Genomic DNA, 25,139 nt, shown 5'->3' with positions numbered 1-25,139 from the left:
AGCTTTAATCTTCTCCACAACTGTATCACGGACCTGCCTGTTGTGTTCCATGGTCTTCATGATGCTCTCTGTGCTTCAAACAGAACCCTGAGACTATCACAGAGCTGGTGCATTTATGCAGAGAATTGATTACACACAGGTGGATTATATTTATCATCATTAGTCATTTAGGACAATTTTGGATCATTCTGAGATGCACAATGAACTTCTGAAGTGAGTTTGCTGCACTGAAAGTAAATGGGCCAAATAAATTTCGGTCGACTTCACAACTATGTCCCACTTGTTGATTCTTCACCAAAAATTTACATTTGGTATCTTTATGTTTGATGCATGATATGTGGGAAAAGGTTGAAAAGTTCCAGGGGGCCGAATACTTTCGCGAGGCACTGTAATTGTTATACTTCTTCCATATGGGCTTTCCATTTACAATTATATATATGTAAAGGATTTTTCTAAACTATATTTTGGGACAGATTTAGATACGTTTTATATACATACCTGATGATTTTTCTATGCATAATCTCTTCTTTTTACATTTTTTTATGTGTTTTGCTGTAATACAGATATATTTCATACTGAAATGTTGTTTATGGGAGTAACGTTTGTAGGCCATGTTGTTGATTTCTACTTCTGAATATATGGCGGACCTCGTTTGGGCTTTTTATATATATATATATATATATATATGGTTAGACAAACGAGCTACATATAGTGTTAAAAGGTGTATACATGATAACCTCATAATGCAGGGAAGACATATTCTAGAATACTAAAGAAAGTGATAATACAAAATGACAATATTTAGGAGTATTTCACCAAACTCCATTACAGTCCATAAATCCCCATGTCCCTTTTATCTAATGTCATTACTCACATAACTCTTCACATATTGACTACTGTATTGTCCTCATCACAGACACTACTTACTACCATATGACACCATTATTTACTCTCACAATGCCCTGCAGCTACCCCTATTAACCCTTGTGTATGCCAACCATACCTGCTAATGGCTCTGATGTCATTTTATGTCTCCATTCTGGCTAGAGCTCCCATAAGGTCATCTCATTAGCTGCAAAGTTAGTTAGCGAAAGTTTTTCCAAGATGGCAGCTCAGTCTGACATGGCTGTCCAATATATTTAGTACTGATCATTCTCGTACAATGAGTGTTTTTATTGTAACATGGCCAAACATGAGGAATGACAAGGGGTTGTCCTAGTAGTGGTCAACACCTTTAAGAAGATACAATTTTGAGTTAAAATATTTCCAACATTTTGAACATGAAAAAAGCTTCTCCCCATATGACTTCCCTGATATTTATTAAGAGTTGATTTCGGTAGAAAACATTTCCCACATTAAGAATATGATACAGGATTCTCCCCTGTGTGAGTTTTTTGGTGACTAAGAAGAGATGATTTCTTCACAAAACATTTCCCACATTCTGAACAGGAAAAAGGCTTCTCCCCTGTGTGAGTTCTTTGGTGCTTAAACAAATATGATTTACAGTTAAAACATTTCCCACATTCTGAGCAGGAAAAAGGCTTCTCCCCTGTGTGAGTTCTATGGTGATAAACCAAACCTGATTTCCAGTTAAAACATTTCCCACATTCTGAACAGCAAAAAGGCTTCTCCTCTGTATGAGTTCTATGGTGATTAACCAAATCTGATTTCTGGTTAAAACATTTCCCACATTCTGAACAGGGAAAAGGCTTCTCCCCTGTGTGAGTTCTCTTGTGATTAACAAGATGACAATTCTGGTTAAAACATTTCCCACATTCTGAACATGAAAAACGTTTCTCCCCTGTGTGAGTTCTTTGGTGCTTAACACAATCTGATTTATTGCGAAAACATTTCCCACATTCTGAACAGGAGAAAGGCTTCTCCCCCGTGTGAGTTCTCTGGTGATTAACACAATCTGATTTATTGCTAAAACATTTCCCACATTCTGAACAGGAAAATGGCTTCTCCCCTGTGTGAGTTCTCTGGTGATTAACACAATCTGATTTATTGCTAAAACATTTCCCACATTCTGAACAGGAAAAAGGCTTCTCCCCTGTGTGAGTTCTGTGGTGCCTAACCAAATCTGATTTCTGCCTAAAACATTTCCCACATTCTGAACATGAATATGGCTTCATTCCTGTATGAATTCTCTCATGTGTAACAAGATCTGAATTCTGCGTAAAACATTTCCCACATTTTGAACAGGAAAAAGGCTTCTCCCCTGTGTGAGTTCTGTGGTGCCTAACCAAATCTGATTTCTGGCTAAAACATTTCCCACATTCTGAACATGTATATGGCTTCTCCCCTGTGTGAATTCTCCCATGTGTAACAAGATCTGAATTCTGAGTAAAACATTTCCCACAATCTGAACAGGAAAATCTATTCTCTGTTATGTGAATTTTTTCATGTTTAAGAAAAGTCTTTTCAAGAAAACTATTTCCATGTTCTGAATATGAAAATGGCTCCTTTCCTTTAGAATCAATTAGTTTTTTACTGCTTATATTATGACTTTGATTTTCCTTAGTAGTTGGTAATGAGCCAAAAGATGGGACCTGTTTCATAGGATCAGATGACAGATCTTTGCTGTGAAGGGATGATGGTATATCTGGAGTAATGTCATTCACTTCAATTGGATTCTGTGAGATCTCAAGATCATTATATTTAAAAATTGAAGATGTCAGCGTTCCCTCTGATCTCCTGGTGCAGTCATCTGCTAAAAATAAAACTAATTAATAATTTTGAATAAAATATCTTCAAATTTTATACTTTTGGACATTTCTACTTAAGCTGTCCATAAAAAAATACAAGCTTTTTAAAAATATTGAATTATTCTCCAAGACAACGACAGTTCACAGTCTAATCGAAAACCTCATAGCATGAACCAGTGCATCATGGTGTTCAATGGTTTGTTCATTCTGCTTCCCAAACATGGAATAAAAAGCCAACAATGTTATATAGGTCAAAATTATACCAATAAAACTTCTACTCATCTCACGGAAACACAAGACACCACTAAGGTCCATCATCTGTCAGAGGAAAACCAAAAGGTTTCCACAATATTTGTGGCTCAAAAGCTCTTGAAAAGCAACATGGCTTCCATAAACCAATCCAGCAATATCCGCTCTCCCAAAGTCAAATATCCACTCTCTTCTGAGCCTTGTAGTGCGCCCAAACCATATTTAGCATCCATATATTTGGCATTACTATAGTGAGAAGAACCCACTTAATTTACGGTGTGTGTTTCCTGGAGCACAATCTGGGCATTATGTGTTGGATAATAAAATGGCAAATGTGCAATTTTCATGTTGCAACATCCAGTGCGAGCTAATTTCCGTAAAGTGTCACTACTCCCATAGAATAATTCACTGAGGGTTATAATTTCCATAATGGAGTCACTTTATGGGGATTTCTACTGCTTTAGTTTCCTGTAATTGTGTTATATTAGGGCATCTGCAGATGGTGTGTCCCCTCTCCACTGGAATCTGCTCCTGCGATGTTTGGTTCCATCACCAAGCAGCGCCTTATTTATTGTGCAGGCGTTGCTGGTAATAGAAGAGACGTCGAAACCAGAAGCTCTGGGTGGCGCTGGCTCTGTCCAGCCACTAAGATTAGGGTGCCTGAGACCAGTAGTTTCATCCAGCCTGGCAGTATGGGTTTGTGTGCTGTCCAGCAATCTGGTAGCAATCTGCTACCTGCTTAAGCCAAATAGAAAGCACCAAACCCTATTAAAGCTTGAAGCATATTCCCGGAATCTGCCAGATACAGCCTTGTTCTCCTCTGCTTCAGTCCTCTGTGCTCAGCTGGTGTATTTGTTTCCTGGTGTAATCCCAGCCCGCTTACTGACTACACTTGTGTCTTCTGATTTTGTACTTTCTCTGCCCTCCTGGTTATGACCAACTACCTGACTATTCTTCTTGCCATCTCACCCCACAGAATAGCAGGTAACACCATGGCCCAAGCCTAGGGGTCTCTGTGTAATTCCAGATCCATGAAGAGGGGTTAAGGGATGATGAGCAAGGCAATCACTGGGATCTGGAAAATAGAGTAGATAGAGCCAAGCCTTCTCGTGGTGGCCATCTTTTCATATGACAGGTGATCACTAACAGTGCTCCCAATACATCGTGTGTGTAAACTATTCCATCAAGATCTGTGTGCGAAAAGCTAAATGGCGCTCCTTCCTTTCTTACCCTACCATGTGCCCAGAAAGTAGTGTACAACCATATATAGGGGATTATTGGATTCAGGAGACATTGGAGAATAATTTGTAAGGTCCATTTGTTTCCTATTATCCTGGTGAAAACTCTCTGGGTAATTATAGTTTGGGGCACGGTGGCTCTTGGCAATCTAAACTATCGTAAGGGCCAATATTTTCTGTCAGATGAGTTTCAAGAAGAAATATTAAATATTCATAGAGAACTTTTTATAATAGTGCAGAGCTGATGTGTCTTATATTTAGATCTCAGGCATCTGGCAGAGGTAATGGAGACCTTATTTTAAAGGCTACCAGGTAGTTGCAGACTCAGATAAGTGAGGCAGGCCGATCCCACCATCATCAGACTACCATACAAAATGAACCTGTACAAAAAGAACTAGAATAAAAAAACATGTTACCGTATTTTTGGGATTATAAGACGCTCCCCAAATTTTGAGGAGAAAAATAGGAATTTTTTTTTTTAATAAAATGGTGGTGTTTCTTATAATCCATGCGTCTTATTGCTGTGGTGAAGCGGGGTCCCAGAGTCGCTGCTGGAGGAGGCAAAGGTGGGGTGATGCTGCAAGCGGCAGGGTGGGATGAGGGTGGGTCCGATGTGCAGTGCACCGCTGCGATTGTTTGGTGCTGCTGGGGTGCCTGGTGCTGCTGCCCGGGGAGTCCGCTGCTGCGGGGGGACTCTGCCGACATTTCGTGAAAGGCCAGAACCCCCCGCATGTCCATGGTTTCCTCCTGTGTGGTGGACTCTGTGAACATGGCTGCTGGGGGGGCGGCACAAGCGCAGATGGAGATCTCGGTATCAAGATATCGGGAGATGATATTTCAGCCCTGAAATTAGATCTCAGGGATCTAGGAAGCCAACAGCATCATTACCCTCCACTTTCTCTTACAGACCCAGCATAATATTTTTCTTCAAGTGATTTTATAACTTGTCAGCACATTCTACGTACGCTGTCATTTGGCTTTATAGTTTACAGATCTGGGCAGGGAACCGTCAACATCTTCTAATCCCAGGGGGTAGGTGGATCCTCCAGGTCGTAAGTTCTATAGAAAAGGGCTTTCAATGCCCAAAGTCATTTGAACAGTTTTGGGTGGAGGAGAATGTTGTGGTCTGGAGGCAAAATGGTGATCATGGTAATACGGCCGGACTACACCACCGATAAAGCAGCCACAGCCGGTGACTGAGAGGAATCTGTGACTTCTCTGCATTCAGTGGTTACTACTCACCTGGGTAGTCATATGTGGGAATCTCCTCTTTACACGACTCATCATCTCTCACATATGTCTCTGTAGTAATAATATGGGTCAGATCTTCACCCTGAAACAAATATTGTAAAAGTCACAGACTGATGGAGAAGTCCCATCAATGATCAGCTTTAATCCTGCCATATCCATCGTTCTCATTATACAAGTTGTTGGAATAGGTTTAGTGCAACAACTCCATTCCTGTCAATGAGTGTTTAGTTGCTAGATTTGTATGCTGTTTATAAAGTTCAAAAAAAAAACTCACAGAGGCTCACACAGGGAGAGCATGTGACTGTATTTCCTGTTTTCCTGCTGTGTCTGTGTAAGAGAGAAGCAGCCTGCTGTAGATGCTGCACAGAGAGAGACACTCAAATGATTTATTCCTGATCTATTAAGCTTATCATATATTGTTCCTAAAAAAACAAGTTCTGTTGTCACACGCTTGGGGAGAATTGTGAGTAATCCGCTGCCAACACAAGGTCTGTGAACGTCAAATAATTATTCTCCTCTACTCCTTCTTGGTCAGATCTCTTCTGGAACACTGTGTCCAGTTCTGGGCACAACATTTAAAAAAAAACATTGACAAGCGAGAGCAAGATTAGAGAAGAGCTAACAGGATGGTGACATAAAACAAGACTGAGCACAAGACCGTCACAGCACTCTACACATCATAGGGGAGATCTCCTGACACCTTCTCTCCATCTACCTGATGATCCTGAGGAACACTGGGATCTTCTTGGTTACAGTCCTGTGGAAGAAGAGGACGGCGACATCTCTCTGGTGTTGTCCTCTTACTGGATAGATCTGGAGGAAACACATACAGGGACTGAATTCATTCTCTACATACAGATAATTATAGGCCGTGTGTATTTAGTCCTGTCTATTACCTGGAGATGTGAGGGGCTGGGGAACCTCCATTATGACGTCCTTGTACAGATCTCTGTGTCCTTCTAAATACTCCCACTCCTCCATGGAGAAATAGACAGCGACATCCTGACACCTTATAGGAACCTGACACATACAATGATACCGTCATCCCCCGATCCCTTCATAATGTTACTGTATAATGTCCCAGCAGTGTCACCTCTCCAGTCAGCAGCTCAATCATCTTGTAGATGAGGTCTAGGATCTTCTGGTCATTGATGTCCTCATGGATCAGGGGGTGAGGTGGAGGCCCCGTGATTGGGCTCAGGGGTCTTACCCATCCCTCAGACACAGGGTCCTGACAACGATCACTAGAGGTCTTCTTCACCACTGTGTAATCCTGGTTATGGAGAGACACATTAATAAATCTCACTCCAGACATTTCCAGAGTCCTCTCCAGTTCTGTCCATCTGTTATTCCCACAGATAAGAATGATGTAATGTGACGTCATCAGAATCTCTCACCTCTCCAGTGAGACGGAAGAGGATCTCTAGGGTGAGGTGTAATATCCTCTCCGCCATCTTGTCTCTGTCCATATCCATCCTTGATGGGGAAATCAGGAAAATTCTCTTCTGTAGAAGATCTTCACTGAGAGGATCCCATATTGTAGAGACCTGAATGAGAAGATGATCCGATGTAACATCATAAGAATCCTGTGTAATAATACAATTACTGGAGATAATAAGGGAAACATAGGAGGAGATTTATTATCTTACAGGGTTTAGTTTTCTCCCCTGACATCTACTAATAAAACCTATATATTTAGGCCACAGACAACAAGCAGTTTCCTCCTCAGAGTCGGCAGCTGAACACGTTCCTCATAGACTCATCTTCCATAACGCTAATTCTCGTCTCATTACCGACACTGGAATCGGCATTAGCAATACTGCAGGAGATATTCATTACACACGACATGAGAAATAACTCCTTCATGATGAGGACGACATCTTCATCTTCTACTGCGGCTCTAGAGACAGATGTGGCCAGAGTCGGTCACTGCCTCCATCCCCACCGGCCGTCTATATGAAGGTTTCCCGTCTTCCCCGCACTGGAATCTTCTCTCACGTTAGATCTCAGCTCTGAGTCACACACAGAAGTTTGAGGCTTTTAGAAAAGATTTTTAGTTTCCACAAACACAACGGACAGAAATGATCTGATCCCAAAGTCTCCATGTACAGTGATTTATGGGGTTTATTTCTGGCCTTAGGCTTTCCTATATTACAAGATCGATGTGAAGACTTTTCTGCCCAATGATGATATAAGTATTCTCGGAGTGACGCCTTTATAACCAGATAATAGTATGTTTGCAGCTTGCAGAGCACAGCGGCTCCTTCTTCAGGCAGCTGCAACAATCCAGTCTCTCTCAGCACTGACAGCTTCTATGGCTGCTCTGGGGAGAAAACTTATTTTTGTGGTAAAATGTAATTATTTTTTCCTCATCGCCCAATGGTATAAAATTCTGGGACACAGATGAGTAATTGAGAGGTGGCGGGTGTAACATGGCGCCTCTTATTGGGGGCTCTGATAATGTGACATGGCCCCTAACACCATAAGAGCAGACTCTGCCCGGTCAGACGGCGCTCCTTCCCTCCTGAGGAGTGTCCGGCCCCTTATGGGGTATCGGCGCTCAGGGGAAATTGTGGAACAAGTGGTTTCTGTTTTCTCCTCTTCTCCCGTGTGATAATTACAGACTTGGGGACGGAGCGACATTTTAGTGGGAACATTTCATTCCTCCGCTCAATGTTACACAATTCTGTGCCCCCTGAGGGTTAATAATCCTCCCTGCCCCCTAGATGAGCCCCCCAGAGGTGGAGGGGGTAACATGGGGCCACTTGTGGGGTCTCTGCTGTTCTGGTGTCAGCGCTCTTCACACGTCACACGGCGTCCGCCGTCTATCCCAGCCACAATGGCGCCCCTTCCCTCCCGAGCCTGTGGGGTATCGGCACTCAGGAGACACGGCGCACTGTGCGGCCTCAGCGCTCCTGTCACCTTTAGGACAATGATACATTGGGGGGAAAGTCACATTTCTGTGAGGAAAACAGTAAAATTGTCATTTCTTCCTTCCACATTGCTGAAATTCCTGTCACACTGTCCGAATTCAGAGATTGTCCTGTCAGAAAGGAGAAGACAGGGGGCGAAAGGGTTAATAGGACTCACAGGAGGAACCGGCCCAGAAAGCAGAAGGTCCAGGAGTGTCTGCCACATATATGACTGCTCTGTGCACAGGACCTGTGATGAGGTCACAGGAGGGGAGGAGTCAGGGGTCACATGATCAGGGGCCTCAGTGTGTGCAGGACTCTGCTGTGCTGGTTGTCATGGTGCTGGATGAGGGGAAGTTTCTGTGTGGGGTCAGGAGGGGTTTACAGGGTGGATGTAGCAGAGCCGCGTGTGTACGAGGTGTACGGAGCGGAGCCGTGTGTGTACGAGGTGTACTGAGCCGAGCCGCGTGTGTACGAGGTGTACGGAGAGGAGCCGCGTGTGTGCGAGGTGTACGGAGCCGAGCCGCGTGTGTGCGAGGTGTACGGAGCCGAGCCGCGTGTGTGCGAGGTGTACGGAGCCGAGCCGCGTGTGTGCGAGGTGTACGGAGCCGAGCCGCGTGTGTGCGAGGTGTACGGAGCCGAGCCGCGTGTGTGCGAGGTGTACGGAGCCGAGCCGCGTGTGTACGAGGTGTACGGAGCGGAGCCCTGTGTGTACGAGGTGTACGGAGCGGAGCCGTGTGTGTACGAGGTGTACGGAGCGGAGCCGTGTGTGTACGAGGTGTACGGAGCGGAGCCGTGTGTGTACGAGGTGTACGGAGCCGAGCCGCGTGTGTACGAGGTGTACGGAGCGGAGCCGTGTGTGTACGAGGTGTACGGAGCGGAGCCCTGTGTGTACGAGGTGTACGGAGCGGAGCCCTGTGTGTACGAGGTGTACGGAGCGGAGCCGTGTGTGTACGAGGTGTAATGTTTTAGACTCAAATTTTTAAATTTCACAGAGTGAAAATGGAAAACAAGGAGATTTCTGGGCACAGTAAACTATTTGATACCATCACAAAATCATTCATATGGCCAGGTACAGCAGCAGTAGAAATAACAAGTAGAGGAGGGAGAGAGAGAAGCACCACTGCATGATAGCGCACACTGACCCAGAGATAGATTATAATATAATGAAATAATCTATATTGATACACGGAATTATGTAAAATTAAAACATAAGTAAAATCACAAGACTATGGCTTCCATGATGTCTACAATACAGAAAACATGTTAGCATAAAGACATACACAATATATAAATAGGTCCAATTTAAGGTGATATAATACACTCTCCCTGCTACTATGGCTCATGATGACTTACAAGACCCTAAGCACAGTGTGGTCAACCAATATAGAATCATGACCAAAACTGCCATAAAGACCATTAAACTCAATAGGGCCCCCTGATACAATCTAGCCAGGACTACAATGAGTCCAGGCCACCAAGAGGCAAGAGTCCGACCTTGAATATGCAAGTAGCCCAGTAAAAGAGCCAAGGAGGGGGAGCTAAAAAGTAATAATATTACCAGAAGAGATCATATGCCACAAATAGAATGCAGATCCATGGATGCCAAGCCCTAGACCATGACCCCACGCGTATCGCCGTAACCTGTACGGTTTCGTCAGGGGAAGTATGGAGATGATGATCCATAGGGCTTAAATACCTTGCAGGTGTCCATAAAGATGTTCCGGTGTGCTGGGGACATCCTCTCATTAGAATGAACCGGGAGTGAAAAAAACCGGCGTCCCGGTCATGAGCGCAGGGCCCAAACATTTAGGCCGCATTACAACCGTGCATGCGCCATGCCGGCCTATAGGAGGCTCACGCTGACATTCATACAGCGCTTGCGTCTAGTGGAACGCAGGCCTAGATGCCTGAGCCGCATTAGAATCGCGCATGCGCTAAGCCAACCAGTAGTGAGCTCATATTGATGTATGAAAAAGTGCGCGCAGCTCCCGGGAGACAAAGACACATAAACGGACTGGACATACATAGACACACAGACAAGGAGGACAACAGCACATAAATACAAAAACATATATATATATATATATATATACACACCATTATAATAATGATGACCATTTAATAACGAATGATCCAGGACAGAAAACTCTCTAATACATCCAGGATCTAATTGATGGAAAAATGAAATGATGTCTATAACAATAATTTATGGCCAACATACGCACTAGAGTATTTCAAGGTGCAATCCTGTGAAAAAGTGCATCAAGAGGCCTATATATAGATCCGAAATCAATGATTTATGGCAAAGATACGCATTAGAATGTCTCAAGGTAAAATCCTATGAAAAAGTGCATCAAAAAGGCCTATATATATCCAATATCAACAATCCAATAACAAGGAATAGCACAGCACTCCCTGGGAAAGGGCTGCCATGCAAGGAACAGCCAGGCCATCAATGGAAACAATAAGGGGGGGATAATAACTGAGCAATACAGTCATAGCTACAGATTTATTATTGAAAGAGTATATACATATACCCCATATTTGAGGGACAGTGTGGCCAAAAGTGAGCCGGGAATACCCCATCAAATCCGAATAGAGGAAAGACACACGTATCGCCCACAAAAAACATATATAAACTGTTGCATACTGAAAAGTGTGTACTATCGTGATATATCCCTCCTAATAGACCCAAGATAAGGTTAGGAAAACTAGAAGAGGGATTCCCCCTATCTGCACACCTAACAGTTCCAAGAATAACCAGAAGCAGAGTCCTCGTGAGCCAGTAGGAACTATCCACCACTCTCATCCTCAATTGTGTAAGCTAGATAGTAGGACAATATGTTATTCCATGTGAATGGAGGGAACTCTTGAATAGAATAAGTCCCAATAGGAAGTAACCCAAACCCAAGGTTCTAATCATTGGCATAAAGAGGTCCCCCTGTCTAATACCGGCAGGAAAATCTCGGGTAAACCGGAGTCCATCTTGGTATAAGGATAAAAAAGAGCCAGAACAAAATACTCATAGACCAAAAGATCCTAACATCGGCCTTACAGTTCTCTATTATATAAGGTAAATACTGGGATAATGTATCCTTCACTAAGAGGCAAGGAACTCTCAATAGAGGAAGTCCACATGAAAAATGTCCCAAATCCAAGCGTTGTAATGGTTGAGATAAAGAGGACCTCTGCGTCAGTGTGCGCTATCATGCAGTGGTGCTTTTTTCTCTCCCTCCTAGAGTCAAAATGGAGCCACAGGTTACACAGAAATTTCTCCATAAACCTGAGGCCAGGAATGATTGCACACGGCCGGGTTCCAATGGGGAGAGTCACTGTTTTGCTTTTGGAGCACTAATTTGGCAGTTCTCTCTTGTGGGGCCAAATGTAAAGCCCCCGATGTTTGTGGACAACATACGACCCCCTAAAGTGACCCCATTTCAGACACTGTACCCCTCAGGGAAGTCATCTAAGTGAGTAATGGGCATTTTTATCTTACAGGTGTCACTGATTTCTTTACCACTTGGCTGTGAAGATAATATTACATTTGTTCCGAGGTGCAGCGCAGGGTTCAGCTCAGGGACATCTGAGTGGGCTCCTAACCAGGTGTTATGGTGGTGCCTCACATGGCCTCTCAGCGCCTCCCTACTCACTATGGTGACTGCAGCTTCTCAGCATGTTGCCTCCATTTAGCCTTGGGGGATTGGCCAGTCTCTACAGGAATTTAACCCTGCTGTGTCCTTCACAGACTAGGTTCCCCAGCCTATCCCGTGCCGGCAGGTTCTATATTAGGCAGCTCCACCAGCTGCTCTCTGCTGGATGTTGGTTCTTAGGCAGTTCACTTTGCCTGTTGTACCTCACACATGTCTCTGACCCACCAATCAGCTGAGGTTGTCTTGGGGACTACCCTGGAGTAGTTCCTGGTGTCTACCAGCTGTCCAGCCTATCCTCTCCACCAGTAGCCCTAGTGAAGTCCTGGTGGACACCTAGTTACACCTCTCTAGAGTAAGCCTGGCCGATGGTGCAGTGGGTCCACATCCACCAGTGTTACACCAAGTAACTGTGCACACCTCACAACTTTTGAAGCACAGATAGAGGCACAGATCATGCGGCGCACATAGCAGCAAATTTTGGCCTCACCCTAATCCACGGCCACTTACCTCTGCTTTCTCCCCCGGCAGGAGGAGTTGTCAGAGGGACGCTGGTAGTGAGGGAAATTCAGCAGACGCCTGAGACTGCAGGGTGTAGACCCAAATCCGGGACTGTCCGCTGTATCCGGGACAGTTGGGACTAGAGATGAGCAGGTGGATTCATGGCTGTCTGGTCCAGCGTGCGTGGGACCTGGGGATTATTTTTTGTGCCTTCATTCACAGTCGGAGCCTCCAGAACGTTCTCCTCTTTATGTAGCGTCACTATACGACATCCGGCTTATTTGTGTCTGTAAGGCCGTGTTCACACATTGCAGAAATACGGTGTTTTTTGTTTTCTGCAGGATCCGCACCATCTACAATAACGATCTTCTCCCCGTTATTTGATGCGTTCTTGGTGCAGAGGTGAAGTCGCGTTTTTATTGAGCTTTTTAGAGGACAGAAAAGCTTTGATTCTGCACTTAATAAAGTTTCTGCAGTTTTTTACCTGCGATTTTATTAGAGAGAAAAAATCCCCAAATCGGCACAGATCAGCCGCGTGCCTTGGGCGCCCAGCGGGCGCCTTTTATGGTAAAGTAGTTTTTATTAAGGATTTATTTACATAAATGGGGTAAAGAAAAAGGGGAGAGACAGATTATAAATACCCAGTAAGGGTGGTTTCACATTTGCGTTTAAGGCCGCAGCGTCGGCCTGCGCACGGCCTCCGCTAGTAGCTCCGCCTACAGGAGCATGACGCTGCATGTGTCCCCTATCTTTAGCACTGAGGACGCACGTCGTGCGCAGGTATGCGTTTGGCGCCGCACGCGTCCTTTTGACGCTGCGCCGAGCGCACCAAATTGCAACAGGTTGCGGGGGGGGGATTTGAACTTTTATATTTTTTAAATATTTTTAAAAACTTTTTTTCCCTTTTGGCCTGCTTCAATAGTTTCCATGGCAGACTAGAAGCTGCCATAACTCGGTCGGCTCTGCTACATACAGGCGATGATCAGATCTCCTGTATGTAGCAGAATACCTCACTTGTACTGACGTGTGCTGGGAAAGATGCGGGCTCACCGCCGGAGCCGACATCAAAGGGAGAGAAGCTACCTGCACTGTACTAGTACAGTCGTGAAGGGGTTAAGGAAAATGGGGAAAAGGGAAAAATGAAAGGGATAGAAAGAAAATGGAAAAGATTGGTCTGCACCGGATAGGCCGGGAAAGGGGTTACGGGACACATGTAATACCTTATGTATAAAACATTTAAGAGGCGGGAGGGGAAGAGAAGGAATGGGAAAGGCGAGGAAAGAAAAGGGGAGAAAGGAAGAACAGCTGTAACCAGGCGGAGAGACGAGAATCTAGAGGAATACTGACTGTTAGGCTGTGTTCACACACAGCGGTTTTTTCGCGGTTTTTCCCGTGGATTTGCCAAAAAATCTGTGGGAAAAACGCAAAGAAGAAGCTTCCCATTCATTTCTATGCATTTTGCACTTTTTGTGCACATTGATGCGTTTTTTACTGCAAAAAAAACATTGCGGTAAAAAACGCAGCATGCTCATAAATTTCGCGTTTTTTTACGCATTTCCTGCTTTTTCCATGAAACGCGCGGAAAACACGCAGAAAAAAATGCACGGTTTCTGGGAAGGTAGTCCTGTTTTTCAGCAGAAAATTTCTGCTACGTGTGCACTTAGCCTTAGACTAACTGCACACGGTGATTTTCCTCCTGCGGATTTTTCCGTACAGATTTGAAGAAATCCGTAGGTCAAATGACCGGCATTTTTCCTGCGGATTTCTTCCTTTTTTATTGCGGTTTTTGTGTGGTTTTCCCCTGCAGATTTCCCCCTATGGATTTGGAGAATGGAGCAGGTGGAAAACCGCACAAAAGAAGTGACATGCTGCATTTTTTGTACCGCACAAAAACCGTGTGGAAAAAAACGCAGCGTCTGCACAGCGGGTTTTTTTTCCATTGATTTACATGCTACTGTAAATCACTTTGCGGATCTGCAGCGTTTCTGCGCGGTAAAATCCGCTGCGGATCCACAGGAAAAATGCATCGTGTGCACATGGCCTTAGGCTGTGTGCACACGATGCAGATTTGCAGTGGATCCGCAGCGGATTTTACCGCGCAGAAACGCTGCAGATCCGCAAAGTGATTTACAGTACCTTTAAAATGAATGAAAAAAAAAAACGCTGTGCAGACGCTGCAGATTTTTCCGCGCGGTTTTCCCGCGGTACAAAATCCGCAGCATGTCACTTCTTTTGTGCGGTTTTCCATCTCCCCTGTCACCAAATCCACAGGGGGAAAACCGCAATGGAAAGCCGCACAAAAACCGCAAGAAAACCGCGTGAAAAATGGAAGAAATCCGCAGGAAAAATGCAGGTCATTTGACCTGCGGTTTTCTTCCATTCTGCACGGAAAAATCCGCAGGGCAAAAAAGTACGACTGCACTCAGCCTTAGGCCATGTGCACACGCTGCAGTTTTTGCTGCGGTTCTGCTGCGGTTTTGGCCCTGCAGAACTGCAGCAGTTTCGCAGACATGGTACTTTACCATGTTAGCCTATGGGTTTTCAAAACCGCAGTGCTCACGCTGCGGTTTTTTACCTGCGGAAAAGCTGCAGGTTTTTTTCCGCAGCATGTCAATTGTTTCTGCGGATTCTGCTGCGGTTTCACAACTTTAACATAGTAGAGGTGTGAAACCGCAGGCCAAACCGCAGCAAAAACGCAGGTCACTTTACCTGCGGCTTTACCTGCGGTTCCGCAGGAAAAAACCCGCAGGTGAATCCGCAGTGTGTGCACATAGCCTAACATCATGGAAGATACTGATTGTTGGAGTTTAAGGCCCTGTGCACACGGTGCAGATTCTGTGCAGTTCTGCAGCAGATTTGGCCCTGCAGAACTGCAGCAGAAAAGCAGCAGAACTGCACGTGATGTACAGTACCATTTAAGGCTATGTAAAACAAAAAAGGCTGTGCACATGCTGCAGATTTTTCCGCGCAGATTTGGTGCAGAATAAGGCTGAGTGCAGACGGAGTTTTGAGCCCTGTGGATTTTTCCGTGCAGAATGGAAGAAAACCGCAGGTCAAATGACCTGCATTTTTCCTGCGGATTTCTTCCATTTTTCACGCGGTTTTCTTGCGGTTTTTGTCCGGTTTTCCATTGCGGTTTTCCCCCTGCGGATTTGGTGACAGGGGAGATAGAAAACCGCACAAAAGAAGTAACATGCTGCGGATTTTGTACCGCAGGAAAACCGCGTGGAAAAATCCGCAGCAGTTTTTTTTTTTTCCATTCATTTTAAAGCTACTGTACATCACAATGCAGATATGCAACGTTTCTGCGCGGTAAAATCCGCTGCGGATCCGCTGGAAATCTGCCTCGTGTGCACACATTGCAGATTCTGCTGTGGAATTTTCCGTGCAGATTTTGTTAAATCCGCAGGTAAAATGACCGGCATTTTACCTGCAGATTTAGTGCAGTTTTTGTTTGGATTTCCCCTGCAGTTTTCCACCTGCAGATTTCTATAATGGAGCAGATGTAAGGCTAAGTGCACACGTACTTTTTTGCCCTGCGGATTTTTCCGCGCATAATTGAAGAAATCCGCAGGTCAAATTACCTGCATTTTTCCTGCGGATTTCTTCTCTTTTTTTTGCGGTTTTCTTGCGGCTTTTTTGCGGTTTTCCACTGCGGATTTGGAGAATGGAGCAGGTGGAAAACTGCACAAAAGAAGTGACATGCTGCATATTTTGAACCACAAGAAAACCGCGCGGAAAAATCTGCAGTGTCTGCACAGCGTTTTTTTTTCTATTGATTAACATGCTACTGTACATCACACTGCGGATCTGCAGTGTTTCTGCGCGGAAAAATCCGCTGCGGATCCGCAGGAAATCTGCATCGTGTGCACATGGCCTAAGTGCACACGGTGTGGCTCCACCCACGGATTTTTCCGCGTGGATTTTAAGAAATCCGCAGGTCAAATGACCTGCATTTATCCTGTGGTTTTTGTGCGGTTTTCCACTGCGGTTTTCCCCCTGTGGATTTGGAGAATTTGGCAGGTGGAAAACCGCACAAAAGAAGTCACATGCACTTCTTTTAAAACTGCAGCAAATCTGCTCTGATTTTTCCACACCGTCTGCACAGGGTTTTTTTTTTTAAATTTATTTACATTGTACTGTAAATCACAGTGCGGATCTGCAGCGTTTCTGCGCGGAAAAATCCGCTGCGGATCCGCAGGAAATCTGCACCGTGTGCACATGGCCTAAAACTGCAGCAGAACTGCACAAAAGAAGTGACATGCTGCAGAAATCCGCACCAAATCTGCACAGAAAAATCTGCATGTGCACAGCAGTTTTTGTTTTACATAGCCTTAAATGGTACTGTACATCACTTGCAGTTCTGCTGCAGTTCTGCTGGGCCAAATCTGCTGCTGAACTGCAGAAGAATCCGCACCGTGTGCACACAGCCTAAAGAAGCAGCATGTCGCTTCTTTTGTGCGGTTTTGCTGCAGTTTTCCACCTGCTCCAATATAGAAATCTGCAGGTGGAAAACCGCAGGGGAAATCCACACAAAAACTGCACTAAATCTGCACTAAAACTGCAGGTAAAACACAGGTCATTTTACCTGCAGATTTAACAAAATCTGCGCGAAAAATTCCACAGCAGAATCCGCACCGTGTGCACATAGCCTAATAGCGCCGCAGTTCTCATGAAATCTCATCCACTTTGCTTGGACAATTAAATGCAGCAGAAAATCCGCAGCATTTACTCTACATGTGAACACGGTCTAAACTTCATAGCAAAGTGGGCGTGATTCCATGAAATCTGCGCTCTCTGTGGTCTGAAGACCCTGCGGACCTCTGGGGTTTGATGCGTTTTCCCTTTATAGGCTTCTTCTGAAAAAAATGTATTAAGAGAAAAAATGTATGAAGAGAAAACCGCCGTCACATTTATAAGCGCAGAATCAAAGCTTTTCTGTACTAATAAACAAGTGTTAAACGCGGCTTCATATCTGCCAAAAACATCAAATATGGAGGAAAATGCAAAAAAGAAGAAACGCAGCAAACGCACAATAATCAGGGAAGATTGTCACTACGTCATCTGGGTCAGACATTTACAGAAGAAAGAACGCAGCATTTACGCTACGTGTGAACACGTCCTCCGCATCACAGCTTTATCACAAAACCAGGGGAAGAGTCCTGAGGAGATCATTTGCATATTCCCAGTGCCTTCTGGGATAAGTGAAGAGTCTCCGCGAGCTCAACGATCACTGGGTTTTGGCCGTTGCAGCTGAAAAGAGGAAATCAGAATTTTGGCTCATCTTTCATCCTTTTTAAGAAATCTCAAGATGGAAGAGGCCAGGAGCCATTTGGTGAGCTGCATTTCTTGCTACATGTTCACAGACTTACCAGTGGAAAAGCCAAACTTCACACGCCACAAATGCAGCTTGTGTCCCTGTTGGAGGAAAAGTTACAAAATCTCGAAGAGAGGTTAGCTACGTTGAAGATCATTAAGGAAGGTGAAGAGTTCTTGGACAGAGCAGAATTATCTCTTCATGTTACAGAAAGAGAAGAAATTCGAAGTGCACCTGAAGAAACAGAGGAATGGAGACATGTGACCCAGAGAAGCAGGAGGATCAGGAGGCAGTCAGCACCCATACTCCTCAGAAACCAGTACCAGGCTCTCACGCAGGAAAACGATGAAGAAATACATCAGGATAAGACTTTGCCCACAAACAGCAACCTTGTACGCCTTCAGAGTCCTCCTGGATGGAGAAAGAAAAATGTTGTGAAGAAGAAACGGAGAGTGGTGGTCATGGGGGATTCCCTGTTGAGAGGAACTGAGGCCGCTATCTGCAGACCGGATATAACATAAGAGAAATGTGCTGTCTTCCAGGTGCAAAAATTAAAGATGTCTCTGACAGGATATCAGGACTCTTCAGACCTACAGATGACTACCCATTCCTGCTACTACATGTGGGGACAAATGACACCGCAAGAAACGACCTGGAAACCATCTGCAGAGACTTTGAAGACTTAGGCAAGAAAGTGAAAGAACTGGGAGCGCAGGTTGTTATGATTGAGTGACCGTAGGAGGCAGACACAAAAATAGAAGCTACGTCCAGAAAACCAGAGGAGCTGGCAACTATCCGATTGCAGACCCCTGAACCTAACAACACAACTAGCAGTAGCCGTGGGGGGTACCTACGGTGCCCTAGACCCCTCGAACACAGCCGGAAGACTATATAGCCTAAAGATAGAAAGGGAAATCTAAACTGCCCCAGAGCAGACCCCAAAGTAAAAGGCAGCCCCCCACATATAATGACGGTGAAGCAAGATGAAAAAACACTGACACAGATAGAAAGAGAGGCTGAGCAAACGTTGGGGCCCTATCTAATCTAAACAGGAAAGGAAAGGAAAGCTGCTGTCTGCAATCGGCAAAAAACCCTATCAAAAACATAGGCCAGCAAGCTGAAATGGAAAAAGACCCTGAAGCAACTAAGCTTCAAAACTAAAACAGCACTCTGGTATTTTCAGGAGACAGCGCTAAGGAGTTCAGCTCACCCCAGCAGGGGATGGCTGAAATCCAGAAAAAACAAAGCAAAGCAAAAAGCAAGGAAGAAAACTTAGCTTTAGCAGAGCAGGAATTCAGACTGGACTCCAAGGATACCACAGAGAAATCACCCGCAGGGAGAATGGGCGTATGCAGCCTTATATCCAGTCTGTGACTCCACTCAGCCAGTCATCATCATTAATCTCAGGTGTCTGATAATCAGACTCACTACCTCTCCTTACCAGAAGAGGGAGTTCCTCGGGCCTCAGTGATGAAGAGGAAAATGAACTCACAACAGTACATCCCCCTTGAGGAGGGGTCACCGAACCCTCAACCACGCCACCAGGGCGATCAGGGTGTGCCTGATGTAAGGCACGCACCAGTCTTTTAGCATGAACATCAGAGGCAGAGACCCAGAAATTATCTTCCTGACCATAACCCTTCCACTTAACCAAATACTGGAGTCTCCGTCTAGCGAGACGAAAATCCAGTACTTTCTCTACCTCATATTCAATGTTACCTTCAACCAATACAGGGTCTGGAGGTGCCACTCCCGGAACAACAGGTTCAACAAATCTCTTCAACAAGGACTTATGAAACACATTATGGATTTTAAATGTGACAGGAAGAGCCAAATGAAAAGAGACCGGATTAATAATCTCCAAAATCTTGTAAGGTCCAATAAATCTAGGCTTAAACTTAGGAGAAGCCACCTTCATAGCAATATTTTTTGATGATAACCACACCAAATCACCAACCTTAAACTGGGGACCAATGGTCCTATGTCGGTTGGAAAACCGCTGGGCCTTTTCCTGGGAGAGAGATAACTTATCCACCACTTGGTCCCAGATCTGGTGCATTCTCTCCACCACAGTGTCAACCCCTGGGCAGGCAGACGGCTCCACCTGCCCTGAAGAAAATCGAGGATGAAACCCAAAGTTACAAAAAAAAGTGACATCAAAGTGGCAGAACTAGCTCTGTTATTTAAAGCAAATTCGGCCAAGGGTAAAAATGAAACCCAATCATCCTGATCAGCGGAAATAAAACATCTCAAATATGACTCCAAGGTCTGGTTTGTTCTCTCTGTCTGCCCATTGGTCTGAGGGTGAAAGGCAGAGGAGAAGGACAACTGAATTCCCAGCTTGGAACAGAAAGAAAATCTAGACACAAACTGAACTCCTCTGTCAGACACAATGTTCTCAGGAATCCCGTGCAAGCGAACCACCTGTTGCAAAAACAGGGGCACCAACTCAGAGGAAGACGGCAACTTAGGGAGTGGTACAAGATGAACCATCTTAGAGAACCTATCACAAATCACCCAAATAACAGTCATCCTTTGAGAGACAGACATATCGGAGATGAAATCCATTGAAATATGGGTCCATGGCCTCTTGGGGACAGGCAAAGGCATCAACAACCCACTAGAGCGGGAGCATGATTTAGACCGGGAGCAAGTCCCACAGGACTGCACAAAATTCCTGACATCACGAGACAAGGAGGGCCACCAATAAGACCGACTCACAAGATCTCTAGTACCAAAAATACCTGGATGACCAGCCAAAGCAGAGCAAGGAACTTCAGACATCACTCTCTTCCTCCACTGGTCAGGAACATACAACTTTCCACTGGGACAACTCTCAGGCTTGTCTCTCTGGAATTCTTCCAGAGCACGTCTCAAATCGGGCGAGATGGCAGAAAGAACTACCCCTTCGCCTAAGATGGTAGCAGGCTTGGTCACCACAGGAGAATCAGCAAAGAAACTCCTAGAGAGTGCGTCTGCCTTGACATTCTTAGTTCCAGGAAGAAAAAAAACCACAAAATCAAAACGTGTAAAAAACAAGGCCCACCTAGCCTGTCTAGGGTTCAAGCGCTTAGCAGACTCTAGGTAAATCAAATTCTTGTGGTCGGTGAGGACCATGACTTGATGCTTGGCTCCCTCCAACCAATGTCTCCACTCCTCAAATGCCCATTTCATGGCCAACAGTTCCCGATTCCCCACGTCATAGTTATGTTCAGATGGAGAGAACTTTCGGGAAAAGAAAGAGCAGGGATTCATTTTAGATGTTACAGGATCCTTTTGGGACAAAACAGCTCCTGCACCAATCTCAGAAGCATCCACCTCTACCTGGAACGGAAGTGAGACATCAGGTTGCCGCAAAACCGGGGCGGAGGTGAATCTTCGCTTCAACTCCTGAAAGGAAGAAACAGCCTCCGGAGACCAATTTAACACATCAGCACCCTTCTTAGTCAAATCAGTCAATGGCTTGGCAATACTAGAAAATTTTGCTATAAATTTCCGATAAAAATTAGCAAAACCCAAAAACTTCTGGAGGGCCTTTAAAGAAGTGGGCTGAACCCAATCATAAATGGCCTGTACCTTGGCTGGATCCATTTCAATAGTTGACGGAGACAAATCCCAAAAATGAAATCCTCTGTACCCCAAAAAGGCATTTAGATCCCTTGACATACATGGAATTCTCCCTCAAGATCCGGAACACAGTCCGAACATGTTCCACATGAGAATCCCAATCCTTGGAGAAGATCAAAATATCATCCAGATAGATAATCAAAAATGTATCCACAAAATCTCGGAAAATATCGTTCATGAAGCACTGGAAGACAGAAGGGGCATTAGTGAGCCCAAAAGGCATCACCAGGTACTCAAAATGTCCCTCCGGAGTATTATACGCCGTCTTCCATTCATCCCCATGCTTAATGCGAATAAGATTATACGCCCCCCTGAGGTCAAGCTTGGTAAACCAGCAAGCACCTTTAACTCTGGAGAATAGATCCGAAATCAGGGGTAACGGATACTGATATTTAACAGTAATCTTGTTGAGGGCACGATAATCAATACAAGGTTTTAATGATCCATCCTTTTTGGCTACAAAAAAAAGCCCAGCACCTAAGGGTGAAGAGGATGGTCTAATATGACCCTTCTCCAACGCCTCCTTAATATAGGATCGCATAACCTCGTGCTCGGGTACAGATAAATTGAAAAGCCGACCCTTGGGGAATTTACACCCCGGGTTCAGCTCAATAGCACAGTCATAACTCCTATGAGGAGGCAAAGACGCAGACTCATTCTCACTAAATACATCATAAAAGTCAGCCAAATAGTCAGGAACATCATATGACTGGGGAGAGGTGGAGAAAACAGGAGCATCACTAAGGGCACACCGACAACCCCAACTCACCACAGACAAAGATTTCCAATCCAGAACTGGATTATGGATTTGTAACCAGGGAAACCCCAGAACAATGGTATCATGCAGATTATGCAACACCAAAAATCTGCAATTTTCCTGATGGTCTGGGGCGACCCGCATTACCACCTGGGTCCAAAACTGAGGTTTATCTTTTGCCAAAGGTGTAGCATCAATCCCCCTCAAAGGGATAGGCGTCCGCAGAGGTGTCATAGGAAATCCACAACGTTTAGCAAAATCCAAGTCCATTAGGTTTAGAGCGGCTCCCGAATCCACAAATGCCTTGGCGGAAAATGTGGACAGGGAGCAGATCAGAGTAATAGCCAGAAGAAACTTAGGTTGAACACCACCAACAGAAAACGTGTGTGCAAAGCGTTTCTCTCGTTTAGGACAGATAGAAATAATATGCGAGGTATCTCCACAGAAAAAGCACAACTTATTACGCCTTCTGAACTCCTGACGCTGCTCTCTGGAGAAAACTCTATCACATTGCATAGGTTCAGTCATTTATTCAACAGGTGGCAACACTTCTCGTGCAGTCTTGCGTTCGCGCAAACGCCGATCAACCTGAATGGCTAATGACATAGAATCGTCAAGACCAGAGGGAACAGGAAATCCCACCATAGTATCTTTTACGGCTTCTGACAAACCCTTCCGAAAGAGAGCAGCCAAGGCATTATCATTCCAGGTAGTAAGGACCGCCCACTTTCGGAATTTTTGACAGTACAATTCTGCAGCATCTCGACCCTGATTCAATGCCAGCAGGGTCTTTTCAGCCTGATCAATGGCATTAGGTTCATCATACAACAAGCCCAAGGCTTGAAAGAATGCGTTCACATTAGTCAGAATAGGATCATCTGGTTTCAAAGAAAACGCCCAATCCTGGGGATCGCCACGCAGCAAAGAGATGACAATTTTAACCTGCTGCGCGGAGCTCCCTGACGAGTTAGGCTTCAAGGCAAAAAATAATTTACAATTATTTTTGAAATTCAAAAATTTAGACCGATCACCACAAAATACATCAGGTGTAGGAATCTTTGGTTCAGCAGCATGTGAATGAGCAAGGTAGGCGGAAATTCCCCACACTTCCGCAGCGAGCTGCTCCACACGATCAGACAATTGCTTTATCTCCATTGAGAGAAAAAAAAAATTCCCCCTACGGCCTCAGAGATATAGAGTAAAAAATATACACACTTTTTTTTTTTTTTTTTTTGCAATTCTTTCCTGCTATTGAGTACCCTAGGATCTGCGGTCAGGCGGGTGATTCTGTTATGATTGAGTGACCGTAGGAGGCAGACACAAAAATAGAAGCTACAAATTTTATTGGTAACAAAAAGACAACATCCATGAAAAAACATTTAAAAAGTCATACAATGACATGAAACTATCACAAAGGCTTATAATAAAGCCCAAAGAGCTCCCTCCAGTAAATGGACATATATAAAAAAGGCTCTAGAATATATCACATACAATAGCATACCTGCAATGAAGAAATGTTCAGAGATGTAATACTAAACATAATGATCCATTGAATAATCCATCCAAATAGACTATAGTACAATAATGAATGCAAGTGATAACAAATGTAAGCAACTGAGCCATGAAAATAAACACCATAGGGTACTAAGCATAGATGAAAAGTATAGCAATCATGGTGTAGCCAAGAGGCTAAAATGACCAAGATTAAATCCTGCCTGCATAGTCCCTATATAATGCCACTTACAAGGGGGAGCTTGTGGAGTGCCCTACGCGTGTCGCACAACAAAAGGTGGCTTCATCAGGGGCTAAACTAGAACAACATGGGAAGGGAAGCAAAAGACCAGAAAAAGCCATACACCTGACAAATGCTATTGAGAACTCTGCTATTAGAAGTGGAAAGGAAGAACAAAGACAAAAGAATCTAATTAATAAAAATATTGGAGAAAGAGAAACCAATCACAAACTAAAATGTTTCTATACTAATGCACAAAGCATGGGCAACAAACAAGGAGAATTGGAACTACTAACACAGGAAAAGAAATATGATGTCATTGGAATCACTGAAACTTGGTGGGACAATACACATGATTGGAATACAAGACTAGAAGGATACAACTTATTTGCAAGAAACAGACTTGATAAACGAGGAGGAGGTGTCGCATTGTATGTTAGAAACGCGTATATCTGCACAGAGATTGAAGCTTCAGAGACTGGGAGTTCTGTGGAAACTGTTTGGGTAAGAATACAAGGACAAAACAATGGAAAGGACACCATTGTAGGCATTTACTACAGGCCACCTGTGCAAGCTGAAGATATGGATGAACTCTCTATGCATCAAATGGCCAAGTTCTCCAAAAAATATGACATAGTTGTCATGGGAGATTTCAACTATCCAGACATTTGTTGGGATTCTCTCTCAGGCAAAACTAACAGGTCAAGGAAATTCTTATCCTCTCTTGCTGACAACTTTATCTTCCAAAAGGTAGGGGAGAAAACAAGGGGAACTGCTACCTTGGATCTAATCCTTATAAACAGGAAGGAAATGGTTGAGGAGGTAAAAGTGGCTGGGACCCTAGGAGGTAGCTACCATGCTATTTTAGAATTTTGGATAACTAGAGGAGGAAGACCTGTGAAGACTCAGACGTCAAGGTTAGTTTTCAGAAAGGCAGATTTTAACGGATTCAGAAAGAGAATTGGAGGGATCCAATGGCTGGATAATCCTTAAAGACAAAAATGTCCAGGAAGGATGGGAAATCTTGAAAAATGAAATTCTCAAAGCACAATCGTTAACAATTCCGAAAAGAGGGAAGAATAGGAAGCATTTAAGGAAACCAGGATGGATGAACACAGAACTTAAGCACATGCTAAAAAGGAAGAAAGAAATGTTTATAAAATGGAAAGAGGGAGGCATATCTAAAGAAGAATATAA

At 44.4% G+C, this 25,139-nt stretch overlaps 1 protein-coding gene across 6 annotated transcripts; it reads right to left on the bottom strand.

The window, feature by feature from the left end:
* Positions 1-1,152: 1,152 nt before the first annotated feature.
* LOC141077969 (uncharacterized) lies at positions 1,153-12,099 on the bottom strand. Of its 6 annotated transcripts, none has more exons than XM_073564756.1 (7): positions 12,012-12,099; positions 6,844-6,993; positions 6,540-6,719; positions 6,343-6,466; positions 6,162-6,259; positions 5,438-5,528; positions 1,153-2,713 (listed from the first exon to the last, which is right to left on the bottom strand). In XM_073564756.1, the coding sequence occupies exons 2-7, from the start codon at positions 6,919-6,921 to the stop codon at positions 1,356-1,358; spliced, it is 1,929 nt and encodes a 642-aa protein (XP_073420857.1). In that variant the 5' UTR covers positions 6,922-6,993; positions 12,012-12,099; the 3' UTR covers positions 1,153-1,355. The 6 variants fall into 6 exon arrangements, with proteins under 6 accessions (XP_073420857.1, XP_073420856.1, XP_073420855.1 ...); XM_073564755.1 differs by having other exon boundaries at positions 11,858-12,062; XM_073564754.1 differs by having other exon boundaries at positions 11,879-12,062.
* Between the last annotated feature and the right edge of the window lie 13,040 nt (positions 12,100-25,139).

Source organism: Dendrobates tinctorius, unplaced genomic scaffold (assembly GCF_039654945.1).
Source record: "Dendrobates tinctorius isolate UK_male_01 unplaced genomic scaffold, ASM3965494v1 ptg000485l, whole genome shotgun sequence".
Classification (NCBI taxonomy): Eukaryota; Metazoa; Chordata; class Amphibia; order Anura; family Dendrobatidae; genus Dendrobates; species Dendrobates tinctorius.
This window is presented reverse-complemented; position numbering and strand designations above follow the sequence as displayed.